This window comes from Artemia sp. Qi Xiang Cuo, chromosome 2 (genome assembly GCF_049724085.1).
Source record: "Artemia sp. Qi Xiang Cuo chromosome 2, ASM4972408v1, whole genome shotgun sequence".
Lineage (NCBI taxonomy): Eukaryota > Metazoa > Arthropoda > Branchiopoda > Anostraca > Artemiidae > Artemia > Artemia sp. Qi Xiang Cuo.
This window is the reverse complement of record NC_142795.1, coordinates 58,916,063-58,932,358: the sequence shown is the minus strand read 5'-3', so window position 1 is coordinate 58,932,358 and position 16,296 is coordinate 58,916,063. Positions and strand designations below refer to the sequence as shown.

At 34.7% G+C, this 16,296-nt stretch overlaps 1 protein-coding gene across 1 annotated transcript in view; it reads left to right on the top strand.

Moving 5' to 3' along the window:
• LOC148955437 (uncharacterized) overlaps positions 1–16,296 on the top strand; it is a 48,653-nt gene that overhangs the window by 17,585 nt on the left and 14,772 nt on the right. Inside the window, exons 2-3 of the mRNA XM_089108201.1 lie at positions 6,696–7,317; positions 9,374–9,554. Of these exons, the coding sequence (XP_088964327.1) occupies positions 6,696–7,317; positions 9,374–9,554 (803 nt within the window). The remainder of the gene's footprint in view (positions 1–6,695; positions 7,318–9,373; positions 9,555–16,296) is intronic.

Genomic DNA, 16,296 nt, shown 5'->3' with positions numbered 1-16,296 from the left:
GAGATTTTTTTCTCCCTATTTGATTCCGTGGTCTCCCAATGCCTTTACTTTTCTCCTTAAAACAAATTCAATTAAAATAATCCATATAAAGGGGGATAGAACACAACCTTGCTTAACTCCGGATTTTATAAAAAATCAGCTGATAACCTCATTCCCTACCTTAACCGCAGCAGTGTTATTGTCGTACATAGCACTAATCACTTTAATGTACTTCTCTGGTATACCATACAAGGATAAAACCTTTACTAAAGCTCCTCTATCAACAGAATCGAACGCTTGCTCATAATCTATAAAACTGAGGACCAAAGGTGTTTGAAAACTTAGGCACTTCTCAATTATTATCCTAAGAGTGAAAATTTGGTCAATACATCCTCTACCTTTTCTAAAACCGCACTGCTCTTCTCTCAAAACTTTGTCTACGGCATCTCTCAGTCTAAAAAGTATCATATTACTAAGCAATTTGCTACTTACAGAGACCAGACTAATGCCTCGATAATTACCACACTCACTTTTATCACCTTTCTTATAAAGTGGCTTAATTAAGGTTTTCCTAAAATCGTTAGGTACTTCCCCTTTTTCAAAAATCATATTCATAATCTTCAATAACTTATTTCTAACCTCAGAGCCACCATATTTAAGAAACTCATTTACTACCCTATCAGCACCTGGAGCCTTATTATTCTTTAATCCTTTTAGTACTGTTTCTATTTCCTCCTCACAAAACAAATCTTCCTTCACATCCAAGGTATCACAAACTTTTTCATTTTCCTCTATATTTTTTCCTGCAACTCTATCTCGGTTAAGCAAATTCTCAAAATGTTCGGCCCATCTCGCTTTAGCTTTTGCCTTATCGCTGATTGCCACCCCATTCTCCATTTTTAACTGGGACCAGTCCGGACTGACTACTACCTCTCAATTTGTTAACGTGCCAGTACAATATTTTACTATTATGCCGTCTAGCTGCATCTTCTAAATCCTCGACAATTTTATCCATGGCCTCCACTTCACACCTCCTTAGTTCATATTTCAATGCTTTCTCCACTTTCTTTACATTTCTTTTGTTTTCATATGATCTATCGCTAAGATAATACTTGTACAAGTCCTTTCTCCTTTCTATTAAACATAAAGCTTTTTCAGTTATATTCTTGGTTGCAGTTCTGGATTTTTTCCCTAATATACCTTCAGCAAGTTCACAAATTATTTTTCTAAAATGATTTCAACCATTTTCAACATTGTCAAATTTTAAACTCTCAAATTTAGTATTCAACTGTTCCTGGAAAGTTTCTCTCAAATTTTCATCCCGGAGTCTACTAACATCATAACTTCCTGGGAGGTACTTAGCCTTCCGATATTTCAGCTTTAAAGTAACCCTTGACACTACTAGATGGTGATCTTTACTTTTAAAATCAATGACAGCACTCTTATATACCCTAGTATCTTTTATTGATCCTGTCAGTCTTCGGTTTCCTATAGCATAATCAATAACGTTTGCTGTCTTACCATCACGTGAATACCATGTTAGCTTAAGGGCCATTTTATGACCAAACACCGTATTGGTTATAACTAGATTGTTATACCTACAAAATTGCAAAAGTCTGTATCCATTACTGTTTTCTTTTCCTACACCAAATTTACCTAAGCTGGGATACCATCTATCCTTATTTCTACCAACCTGGGCGTTAAAATCTCCCATCAATAACATCATATTTCTACCTGGGACCTTGTCTATTTGCTCCTGTAACTGTAAGTAAAATTCATCTGAGTCACTAGTATCTCCATCAGTCGGTTCTACAGGGGCGTATACTACTATAACTGATACCTTGAACTTTCTAGTCATAAAATGAGCAATTAGTGTTCTATTATTAAGACCTTCCCAGCCTAAACAAGACTTAGCAGCTTCCTTATTCATCATGAGCCCTACTCCCTGTCTATGTAACCCATCCTTCCTGCCTGAGTAAGCAAATTCTATATCACCCAATTTCATGATTCTTACCCCTGTTATATGAGTTTCTGAAACCTTTAATAAATCCAGTTCGAATATTCTGAGTTCGTAAGTCAAAATGTCGATACGATGGTCATTCTTTAATGTTTTAACATTACAAGTTCCAATTTTTCATGGTCTTTAAATCATTGAAATTATTTTCGCCTCAGGAAAAGCAATGATCCCGGATAACAGTGCAGGACGGGGATCACATATCTTCTCAAGTATACACAAAAGTGCTTAAGTCGGCTTAGAACTGGACAGAAAAAAGTCCCTGGAACCTCCATCAATGGAGGCTTTGTGCAATCCTCGGCCCATCTTGGTCACAACATGGTATTCAGCACTTGGCGATGCTCTTCTATCAACAAGAGTTTAAATCCTGCGCAGACAATCTCAAGCCTATTACCTCCGACTCATTATATATTCATGCCTACTAATATTATGCTACTGCAGGGATGTAACCCATAACAGATAAATTAGCTAGGAAGAGGTTTTTCAGCCCAAAGACGCCCGTCAAAACATACCAAGCCCAGAAGAATTGTCCATTAGTCAGAAGCCCGTGTGGATGCTGTATCATTTACTAGGCTCTAATTTCCTCGAGGGGCGCCACTCATCAAGTGGGAATAGAGTTGACCACAAGGTCCCCAGTCTTGTAGGTACCCCGAAAAGGTTGGGGCAGCCCTGTGCAGAAGCCATTGCCTATAGATCTGGATCTTATGTCCTGCCACAGTTGTCCTCCTATAGAGGATCCTCTCGCAATGGTGTTCTGCATTACCATGCAATTTAACCCATTACTGGGAGAAGATTTGCAACTCATGGAACTTGTGGACAAACCAGTGGGCCCTGTTGAGTGTACATTTGAGGGGCCTTCTTCCTCCTCCACCTGTATTTATGACCCCGGGCAAGGGTGCCCCAGATTCTATTATGGACCCCCAGGGACAAGGTCCCCCTTGGTCCATGCCTCCTATGGAGGTACCCTACATATCTGTAGAGCGTTCCCCTATCGCCACCTGGGGAAATGCTGAATGGCCTGGGGGAGGCCAGATAAACGGATCACTTTTGTTTTGCAAAGGCAATAACTCAGTGACATATTTAACCTTTCTTCTGGCCTGAATCAGTGTGAATCTTCTGTTCGGGGCACGAAATACTACTACTGCAGCTACTACTACTACTACTACTACTACTACTACAAGTACTACTACTACTAATAATAATAATAATAATAATAATAATACTATTACTACTACTACTACTACTACTACTACTACTACTATTACTTATACTACTACTAATACTGAAACTACTACTACTATTACTCCACTACTGCTACTAATAATGCTACTACTACTACTACTACCACTACTACCATTACTAGGGAAGCTTCCAGGGCATCATGAGGGGGATGTTCAACTCACCACAAAGCAAAATGTTAATCCTACTCTGTTATTAATACTGCTGTTACTACTGTCAGTACTACTACTAATACTGGACTACTACTGCTCCTACCTCTCCTACTACCACTACTACTATGATACTACTTCTATTAAGGCTAAGTCTATGAAGATGAGGGGACACCTGAGCTAAACTAAAAGACATTATGTGCAGGCAGAATGTGAAAAGGGCCCATCTCAAGAACGGATTTGGGTATTAAGTTGAAAATTTCAGAGACTGCTTAGAGGGGAAGATCAATTGACCAAGAGACAATATAAGTACGCTACTACTAATACTGATACCACTGCTACATTTACTACTGCTACCACTACTTATACTCCAACTGCTAATTCTCTTGCAACTAATTTTAAGCTAAGAGTATCAAGATGAAAATTTTAAGAATTCTGTGAACATACAGGTTATCAAAAGGAAATATCGCTAATATCATAGCAACGGCTGATTGTATTAGTTGAAACTTCCAGGACATGATGAGAGGGATGCTCAACTGACAAAAATGTTACACGTTAAAACTATTGCTTCTACAACTAATACTTTTACTGTGGCTACTATTACAACTATGCATAAGGGTATAGAGGTGAAATTTTCAGTGAATTATGAGCGGGGAAGGTAACCTGAACCGAAGCATGCAGTTTGTATGCAGTTGGTTAAAAGGACGTATCAGCAATATTATTAGGAACAAATTGTTATGTGAATTTGAAACTTACAGGGCTTGTTGTGATGTTGAATTAACCAAAAGACAATTTTTGCATCCTAATTTTGCTGCTTGTATTCATACTACTACTTCTACTATTGCTACTATTACTGCTAGTATTATTATAACTGTTACTATTACTGCTGCTACTAAAGCTAAGGCTACTGCTATTAATTCAACTGCTACAACTACTGCTGCTACTATTATTATTGGTACTACTACTACTGCTACTAAAGCTAGGGTTATTAAGGCAAAAAAAATGGGGAATATCGAAAGTATGTTGGTCTAAATCGCAATACACTATGCCCACACAGGTTGTCAAGAGGAGGAATCAGCAATACTGCAGGAACAGTTGATGGTATGGTGTTATGCGCATATGGCTTCTAATGCCACTACTGCTATTACAATTATTCCTAATACGCAAGCTAAGAATATTAAGGCAAAGCTTTCAAGGAAGATTTAGGCAGATGTTGAAGCAAATCAAAACGAACTATTAGCAAGTAGATTGTCAAAAGGGTGACAAAGCAATATCTCAAGAACAGCTTTAATTATTAAATTAGACATTTCAGGGTAAGTTGTGGTAAATTTTGAACTAGCCAGAAGGCACTATGTGTACACTATTAATACTACTACTACTACGCTTACGGTAACTAATAAAACTAAGAGTATTAAGGTGAAACTATTAGGGGATGTTTAGGGGGAGTTTAAATAAAACATAAAAATCATATGCATGTAGGTTTTGAAAGGATTATATAAGCAATATCATACACAGCACTGCTCTATCATAGAAAGCAGTATCACTGATACTTTTAATGGAGCTAATTCAATTGGAAATTCAAATTTCTAGTGCCCTGTTTAAGAGTCAAAAGTGATGGGAGGGCAAGGAGCCGTCCTTCCAAGACTATTAATTATCCAAACACACCCAATAAGTCTTTTTAAACAGTCATTTTGTTCAACATACTTCAACTATCCAGTATTTATGTCTCAGGGGATATTGGGTATGTCAAACCCCAACTGTTATGCGGTTCACTCAATATGCTTCAAAACTAACTATTGCTTTAAAACTAAAACAAAATGCACAGTGTGCATGTGGATTGCCAATAAATATCTCAAAAAGTTTCTCCAACCTACAAATAGCAAGCCAAACAATGGGTTCTTATTGGAAAAACCGAAAAAATATAAAGTATTATTTTATTTTTCCATGAAAAATATTGTGAAAAAGAAACAAACAGAAATTAATTAAAACAATTTTTTCCCCAAAATCAGTTTTTCAGAGAAAGTTAAAGAGCTCCATCAAACCAAAAATGAGCAAAAACAAAGTCAAGTAATCTTCTAAGCGTAAAAGTACAACAAATAGCCTAACTATCAATATATAAATGAAATTCAAAACAAACTGAGATTATAATCAATAGCCTAGTCAAACTCAAAACAAGTAAATATTAACATGACTAAAACTGACAGCTCCATGCCTTTTCAATATAAAAACATAATTTGCGCTTTACTGTAAGCAAAATACATTATAAATATTTTCAGTTTTTTAAGTTTAACAGATCAAAAAGTAGTAAGACTTTATGGATATATATATATATATATATATATATATATATATATATATATATATATATATATATATATATATATATATATATATATATATATATATATATATATATATATATATATATATATATATATATATATATATATATATATATATATATATATATATATATATATATATATATATATATATATATATACATATATATATATATATATATATATATATATATATATATATATATATATATATATATATATATATATATATATATATATATATATATATATATATATATATATATATATATATATAAAAATATATATATATATATATATATATATATATATATATATAAGAATATATATATATATATATATATATATATATATATATAGATATATATATATATATATATATATATATATATATATAAGTATATATGAATATATATATATATATATATATATATATATATATATATATATATATATATATATATATATATATATATATATATATATATATATATATATATATATATATATATATATATATATATATATATATATATATATATATATATATATATATATATATATATATATATATATATATATATATATATATATATATATATATATATATATATATATATATATATATATATATATATATATATATATATATATATATATATATATATATATATATATATATATATATATATATATATATATATATATATATATATATATATATATATATATATATATATATATATATATATATATATATATATATATATATATATATATAAACTACTACTACTACTACTAACAACTCATCGCAGCACCAAGCCGCCTGAGGCCAACACAGCTACGCACGCTCCTCCACCACCCCAATCTATTTAAAGCCTCTCTTTTTACACCCGCCCACGAAGTTCCCATTTCCTTTAAATCTTTCTTTAGTTCGACAAGCAGATTCTTACCTTTATATTTCGTTTCCAGATACAAGGCCTGATATTCCAACAAGTGTTAACATCTTTATCGATTGCTTTCAATGGCAATCAACAAACTTCATATTATCCTACTCCAAGAGTTGTTGAGGAATTTGACTATAGACTTACAGGAGTACGATCTACATATTTAGACGATATAAGAGACTCGAGATTAATTGGTGAGCGTCCAACATACCCTGAAAGAAACTACCCTCCTTGCTCCATCTCACCAGAACTGTGTAATAGGTTCCACGAAAAATCTAACCACTATAGCAACAGGTTTCAAAGCTACAATGACTATACGAGGGACCAAGCATATGGACAACGAAATGCACAGGTAACAGAACATGCTAGTGAAACAACAAACACTAATATTTCAGAACGAAGCACAGGGAATGACACTTCTATTAGCAAAGATGGAGACTCCCTTTACAGCCCAAGTCTCTTAGAGAATCTCCTTTCAGGCGGAAAAATAAAGAAAGAATCGTCCAATAGAATAGAATTGGGAGCAACTAATAGCACTCAGTTGTCTGAAAGTCCAAAGAAGCTTCTTGAATTTGGTTCTATTCCAGCGTCAGTTCCCATTACCACTTCCGATGTTGCCAATTTGTCAGACCGGGTGACATCTACTGGTAAGCCTCTATGTTTTAATTTCCTTCTCAGGGACAAGAAACCTAACTAAAGTGTTTTCATGGAATTTAACGAACTATTACAATACAGAAAAAAAAATCTAATCGCACTGACCAAATACCATTACAACAAAACTGTCGCTATAAACAGGGGTCAGCCAAAAGTTCTATAAAAAGAAGAATGTCTTCAGAAATTTGAGTCTGTCCAAAGCTTGATTTTTGAAAGCAAATTAGTTACCTGCTAAAGAAAGTTCAAGCACATTATAAGATTCTGGCAAATCTAATAGATACGATGTGAATGCAAAGTTTTTGCAAAATCTTATAAATACTAACTTGTATTGGTAACAGTTAGCCTACGTACAAGATTCGTCAGCTTTCATTTTATGCAAAATATAAGTTGTCCCAAATGTTGCTGTGTACTTTCGTGAAATGGATATTTATATTTATATACTCAATCACCTTGGAAAGATGATTCAAAAATGACCTTTAAAGAAGATACTTTTGATAAAGGACAAATATATATTGCCACATTTATAGTAGCGAGCTAAGAATGGTGGTCGTGTTTTCTAATGAGGTAGTTTCTTAGAATATTCAAATTTTATTTGTTTTTTAAAGTTTGTATGTTTTAATTTTTCTTTTAAGTTTCATTGTTTTTCTGAAGTTTTTCATTGTTTTTCTTTGAGTTTGTAATCTTCTCTTTTACTTCTTATGGTATACAAGTATTTTTTACAATAAGATTGGTTTTTTGATTAGATAAATGGAGAAGGCAGGATCAGACTCAAAAGTAGGTTTACGCTCTTCAAAATTATCCCAGAAATAGTTTGAGAAACAAAAAGTCTTATGATTAAAAGAAAGTGTAATAAATCTTGAAAATATTTCCAAAATGACGTTTTTTAGTCATATTTGTTCTTTTTAGAAAGGTGCAGTTTCAACTTAACACATTCTATTTTAGAATCACTGTATTAAAATAAAATCGTGAGTACTTTACTTTAGATCGTATCAAACAGTTCACGATAACAACCTCTAAGGAATGAGCAACTTATTATTTGGATGAGATAGATGTCAGTGTCGTGACTCTGTAAGCTTAGCCAGAGTCGACCCAGCTCTAAATGGGTACCTGGAGAAATCTGGGGAAGACAAACAGGAAGGGTTTGCAAAAGCAAAGGATGGCTGGGCCCCCAATTACACTTCCTGGCTGAAGGCCATGAAATGGAGATCAGCACCGCCGGTAGGTACTGTAAAAAGTCTAGGTTCATTACTTTACCTCTAGATTCCCAAGAATATTTGTGTCCACTTTTATTATTGGTGCTAGGAGGGGAATAATAAGATTCCCATTGCAATCATCCTTTTCGTAAAACATTAAATTTACCTATTTATCCGCTCAGAGATGAAGATAGGGAGGCGAGGTATTATGAGTCTTGATCCAGGCAAAAGTTTTGATTTATATAAGAAATTCCTATTTATATACAATATTTCAATGTTTGAAAATAAATCTGCACAATGCATATATTCCGTATTGTGGAGGTCACAATAGCTTTAGCTGTGCATAAGATCAAAAGTCACGCAGAATTTCCATTGATATGAACGATAATACCCCTTATCCTCAACCCAAAATTCTGTAGTAAAATTATTATTAAGGACTTTGTCGGAAAACTACTGTTCATCGTAAATTTTTACTTAAAATTCAAATTTTATCCAATAAGTGATTACAATGTATTGGCTTAGTTCTTAATCAGAAAAACTAAAAAAGCAGAGGCATGATTTGAAAAACGATCAGAAACTAAATTCAATAAAAAGCTGTTCAACTGACAGAGAGGAGTAAAATTGAAACTTAAAACGAAAAGAAATTATCCCATGTATGAGGGGTGCTCCGCCCTCATTAATCCCTTGCTCTTTACATTATAGTTTGGCTCTTTGTCCCGAAGTCTTTCAGAACCAGTTGATCATTTCCACAGACCGATCGGAACTGTATTTGCACTTAAATTGACGAGTGAGCTAATGTATTTTTTTGTCCGACTCAAGGGTCTAAAAATTGTTATTTGTTTAAATTTATCTACAGGTGTTCCAGTTAGTCCTGCCTTAACGGTACTTCAAGAACTTAAATCATTAGATATTGGAAATGATTCTTTCATAGACACTGATGGAAGTGAAGAAACAGTTGGTTCAGACGAAGATGGTTTTACTGTTGGAGATCCAGGCGATTTTCTATCTTCAATTCGGTATCGCCCGGTTAAATTTAGGTATAACTTGATTTATATAAGCACCTAACAATTTGATATAATAGTATGAGTCTTAGCTATGACATAGTAAGTAAACATCTAATTTTTGTCCGCCTTAATTGAAAATAAAAGAAAAAATATTTTTTAGAAAAAATATCCTTTAAAAAAAGGCTTGCAAAAAGTGGAACCAAGAGGGACACTGACCTAAATTCAAACATCTTACACGTCAACAGAATGAAAGCTTCCCTGCCTCACTTCTGTAATTTGAAGGCTTAAATTCGATATTTTGTGTATAATATACCAAATACACATCAAAGGACACTAAATAACAACGTGAAACTAATTCGCAAATTATACACCAATAGACAAACACTACGTTACAATTTCAGTTTTTCACTAAAACATTACAAACATTAACGAGACCACTATCGATAGTCTTTCTCAACTTCAGTTAGAAAACAAAGAAAACATAGAAGGAAAAATAACCTAAAAAGTAAAAAACTTCTTTCTTTCCATTTTTCTCCTTTTTGTTTTAGCTACCCTTGAGGAAGGGTCCTTGAAGTTGTTATAACATGTTTGCTATTTTAATATAATTTTAGTAATATGTTAGTGTTTTTTTGTACGACCCATTTAACTCAACCCCGTTCTACTCAACACTTGTAGCTCAAGCCTCGTTCAACTCATACCGATTACACTCTGCCTCATTTAACTCATCCCTATTCGATTCTACTCCATTGGAATCCGCCCCTCCCCTTAGCTTCTGCCTTTCAACTCAAATCAATTCAACTAAACTCTGTTTAATTCAACTCCATCCAACCCAGCCCTGTTCACCCCAGCCTCATTCGCCTCAAACTCATTCAACGCCTCTTTTATGTCAGCCTTTATTTAACTCAACACCCATTCAACTCGCTCTTCGTCTAGCACAGTTCCATGTAACCCAACACCCATTCAACTCAATCTCATCCAACAAAACTCCGTCTAACGGAATCCTTTGCAAGTGAATCTTATTTCACAAAACCTCGTAAAAATCAAGCCCATTCAATTTGTAGTAATGTACTATAGGATTTGAGAGTTTACTCAACTCATATTTGACGATAAAATATCCATCCAATATTGATTTGTCAATTGAGACGGATTTTCTCAAGTATCGAACACCATGGCAAAAAACGTTTTGTGTTCGATCAGCTGAAAACTTATATGCCCGATTCTCTTGACAAAGCATAAAATAAGAAATACTCTGAGAATAAATAAATAATGAATTAAGAAGTTTCATTTAAGATTTTATGCCAAACTTTGACGACTTGCAACAAAGAGGTTTTGTTCAGATATACTCGTATCGCTGAGTTATTTAGGGCTGATTTAAAGGGAAGCTACATTGAATCATGAAGGGTTGAGCTAAATTTAATCATGGGGGTTGAGTTACAGAGGTAGAGCTAAATGGAGGCGAGTTCAAACTGACTTGAATTAAGTTGGGCTGAACTGAATGAGGGCTGAGTTAAAAGGGTATAGAACTTAAATTGCATTCGGATTGAGTTAAGGGAGGGGTTAGTTGAATGGGTTGACTTGGAGAGGGCTGAGTCGAATGAAGTTGACTACAAAAATACAAAACTTCTTCGAACGTCAAAATAATTATGATTATCGGCTTTGTATTTTAAATAGACCCTTTATGTACATGTATGAGAGCTTCAGTGGCCTTTTATAAGGAAAAAAAGGCTTGCTTCGTTGGGTGTGAGTTTGGACTGATTTATTGGTCGGCGACACCATCTTAAGTGTACCTCTACTTTTGCCAGGCAAAAATATCGGGCCTTCTGTCGTTGAAAATAAAGCCTAAAGCAATTATAATATATTTTTACCGCAAAATGGCGTTGACATTTGAATAATATGCTACTTCTAATTGTTTGCAGCCTACCGACTGAGGTAATTAATAGTGGGGCATATGCCATTTGGGTCAAAAATCAGATATGTATGTATCCTGGGTAAATCAGCACGACAAATCGAATGGTGCACTCAGAATTTTCCTATCTCGTATTGTTATGAAGGTAAAAAAGAAACATACGCCACTTTTGGACGGGGATTGCATAACCAAAAAGAAGACACGTGTAGACCACATGTCTCCTTTTTTACCTTGGTCCTTCGGACTTTGATATTTGGCATTTTTCTCCTTTTTGGCTTAACCGTCTACCGTATTTCATCATGATCATCACGATTTCAAGAAACGAAGAAACAGTATTTGTAATGTGATCGACAGTAGCCTACAGAGCATTCCAGAAGTCTTGTACTTTTACAAAAAGCAATTAAAATAGCAAAGGAGACTGAAATTAGGAGGCAACGGCGAACTCAGCTTTCAGCCCATTGCTGGGGAATTCATGACAACGTAATGGAGCCGTTTGACAACACCTCCTTTGTCAGTGACTGACTTGATCATCAAGATACGGTTACAGAAATAACCAAGAATGATGATGCAGAAATACTGAAAAATCTGTCCCTAAATTTGTAAACTTGGTTTTTCGCCTGATGGAGATATGCTTGATTTGGACATGGTTCAGAGTTTATGCTGTGACAAAATCCTGAGACGCAACGCTCAAACAATAAATAAGACGAGAAAATTGGCGTATTTGAAATTGTGTCCATTGATGGCAATACATAAAATTCATACCACTCCAAAGATGAGAAACCGAATGGTTTGCCACCTGTGCCTACCCAAATGAGAAATTTAACGGCTTATTCAGACACTGACGAAGCTTCTAGCATTAATTCAGATGAGTATTTTCCAGTTTAGGAAAGTTCAATTGAGAACAATGCAACAGAAAAAGCAAGAGAATGAAACAAGTTTTGATATGCAAAAAGTACTTTTGCTGCCCATTATGCCAAAAATCAAGGAGTCATCCTTCACTAGCCGTCCAGTAGTCTTCAGTGAGACTTTTGCTCCTTTATAATCAAGAAGAAGTGTGCCCGATATCACATATTGCATAGTGTGGCATGAAGCCATCTATGGCAGAATTGCGATGGTGGGGTCTCAGCCATATACAGTCTAATCCGTGAGCTATGAGAAGTGAAAGAATTTGTTTTGTGGTTTGACAGTTCCTCGGCCCAAAATAAAATTGGATTATGTTTAGTGCACTTGTTTGCATCGTCAATCAGAGCTCGAAGTCAGTACCTTACCAGGGTCATACACATATGACGGCGGACGCTATCCATGGCTGCATCGAAAAGACTGGTTCTGGATACAACCTATTTTTTCATTTGGAAAAATGAGAAGTCAAATAAAAAGGGCTGCGAAAAGGATTCGGTCGTGTTTAAGAGGATTTTGCAGGCTATTTTTCAAAAGAGTCAGAAACACCTACTCTACAACTACGATTTCAACGACACTTTACAAGGTTTTGATTTCCCAAAACAGAAATTGAAGCGCATGAAAGATTTGCTAAAGAGTGTCAAAAGTCCAAGAGGGATTTCAAAAGAAAAAACCATAAGGAATTCAAAGACTATTCCCACACTTTTCTGATTAGATGCGCACAAAAAGAAAATTCGGCTTGACTTACCAGTGAATAAAGGATCCTCTGATCTAACCTCGTGCTTTGAAGGATGCCAAAGTGATGATGTTTAAACACATCCAAACAAGCTACTCAATTATTCATTTCTTCTTGTAGATTCAAATAAAAGTAGCCTAGAAAGAAATTTGCACTAATTACAACAATTATTTTTTCGTTGTGGAATACGACGAGGACAAACTCATTTTGTCATTATTTGAATACCATCACTTTCGTCTGTCTTGTGCAAGTAAATCTTTCAGTGTTCCAAAGAGATTTTGTACCTATTTCATACATTATATTTTACTTTTGTGTTATTCGACGTCCTTTCAAGAAGTTGTGCCAATGATTGAGTTCTATATTTTTTTTTCCTTTTTTGTTATTTGAATTAAAACAATTATATTATCTGAAATCCTGGAATGCAAAAAGAGACTCTGCCTAAGTACTTTGAGTTTCAAAGTATTTCGATGAAACGATGGTTTTAGAAAACTGGATAACAAAAGAGAGTTCAGATGCGCCGAGTCAAAAAGAAATAAAATAGGCACAATCCGAAAGGTTCTTGCAATTGATTTTGGAACGAACCAATCATAGGCAGCGCGCTAGCGCTGCCTAAGTAAAGCACGATGTTGGCACAATGTGTTTTTTTTTCTCCATACCCGGACACTTTGTATCGAAGGAGTTGTCGTAAAAACTTCAAAAAGGGCTCATTCGATTGGAAATTCGAGTGGCAAGTGCCCTTTTTAATAGTGTAAAGTGATTGGAGGGCAACTAGCCCCCTCCCCCACGTCCATCATTCCCCCAAACACATCCAATCAAAATTTTGAGGTAGACATTTTGTTCAGCGTAGTTGATTTCCAGAGAGAAAATACGTTTTTGAGGAGGACACTCCCCCACATCCCTCAGGGCAAGGGTTTTAAGTTATGCCCTGGGTGCATATAAGGTTTTTATAGAAGGCGTTAGAGAGAGAGAGAAAGAGAGAGAGAAAAGGTTTTATTAAAAAAAAAATAAAACACATTAACAACAAAACCCGAAGTTTATTAAACTTGTATGGGCAGACATCACCCATTACAAAACCCTACATACACAGTTACTACCAGCCATCCTTAGCCCCCCCCCCAAAAAAGGGCAAAAAATAATAATAAGAAAATAAATAAATAAAAATAAACGAAATAAATTGATTTATAAAAATTTCCCGACCTAATTGGATACCGAAGACACAAAACTAAAAATCATTCTTCTATTCTACCTCCTCGTCGCCCTCCCAAAAAAAGTGTCACAATCACTTGAGAGAAAAATCGCCCAGCAAGGATTAAATCGCCCAGCAAGGATTAAAACTTCAGGTTAATAACCTGAAGTCGCCGAACTAGTGTTGATGTTCTAGTCGAGTAATTATGAAAATTAACACCACTTGTAAATATTTCCCTAAAACACTCAGGTAATAACGCGTGTGTATATTTGAACATAAAAAGAGCATTATAAAAACGGAATAATCCAGCCATCGGTAATATACTTACTTGATTATATCTATGTCTAACAGACATATTATGATTATCTCCAGTTAAAACACGTAGGGCATTATTTTGTAAACTTCTAAGGGGACGAAGGTGAATTAAAAACGTACTTGACCACACAAGACAACCATATAGAAGGTATGGATGAACAAAAGAAAAATAAAGCAATCTCGTAATGTCTTTCGGAAAAAAGTGCTTCAGTTTCCTCATCATCCCAACATTTCTTGCAACCTTGCCACTAACACATGGAATGTGCTCTTTGAAGTTAAGGCACTCATCAACAATCACCCCTAGATACTTTGTCGAAACTCTCCGAGGCAGAATAGTTTCACCGAACTGTATTTTGTCAATCCAAGGGTAGTAATTGCTACTTCTCCCATACATTACAAAATGGGATTTCGCATGATTAGCTGAAGTCTGTTAACCCTCATCCATTTTTCAATGTTTAACATGCCAGTCTGAAGATTCTGTATAAGCATTTCCCCGGTTTTTGCAGCAACAGTTAGATGCGTGTCATCAGCAAAATAAGGCAAAATAAATTTTGATGATCCAGTATCACTACATTTTAAATCAAAAGACAGTCCATTGATAGCATTTTGCAGGTCATCAATATATATAAGAAACAGTAGTGGCCCCAAAACAGACCCTTGAGGGAAACCGAATTCAACACTTTTAACTTGTGATTTGATTTCACCAGCACTGACAAACTGCTTTCGATCTTGGAGAAAATATTCCAATAGGCGATAAAACATACCTCAAAAACCATAATTCTTCAGCTTCACCAGAAGAATTCCATGGTCCACTGCATCAAAGCCTTTCACAATGTCCAAAAAAACAGATGCAACTTTCCACCCTTGGTCCAGAGCATCCTTCACAAAAGTCGTGAGAAAAAGAAGAGCTTGATCTGTCAACATTGCTTTACGAAATCCAAACTGAGTTTTGCTAAAATACTTTTTATTCTCAAGAAAATCAACCATCCTGCCACTAATCAATTTTTCAAAAACTCTCGGTGAAGCTGGCAGCAATGAAATAGGCCTATAATCATTCGGAAAATTTTTTTCTCCGCCCTTAAAAAGCGGAACCACTCTAGCAATATTCAAAAAACTTTTAGGCACATATTAAATAGAACACAAACCTGGTCGCATATTTCCGAGAAAACATACTTAAGTACACGCAATGAAAGGAAGTCAGCACTCGAAGCATTATTTCTCATGTTCCACAATGTGGTACGTAATTCACTAGTAGTTCCTGGTTTCAGTTATCCAGATACATCACTTTCCTCGGGTAAAAATTGGTGGTATGTTCCATCCTCAGAAAATTTTGTTGTGGAGTTCGCTATCCGTTTACCAACAATAGAAAAATGGTCACACATATTATCTACAATCGAAGCATCAGTGTTGAAATTTTCAGGTAAAATTGAACTTTTGGAAGGGCTCAGAACATACTGAATTACTCTCCACGTTTGCTTGGGATTACCTGCACTTTTTTTAAAATGATTTCGATAATAATTAATTCTCGCTGTTCGTAATAGGTTATTGAGTTCACAACTATATTTCTTGTATCTCACTTTCGCCTCAGGAGACAACAAGACACTACAGAATATTTATATAGCAGTCTTCGATTTGATATGGCCTTCATCAGTCCTCTAGTAACCCAGGGTTTTCTAGGGGTAACATGAAAAGCCGGCTTTTTAATAACTGTATAACTTTCTTTTAGTAATTTAGT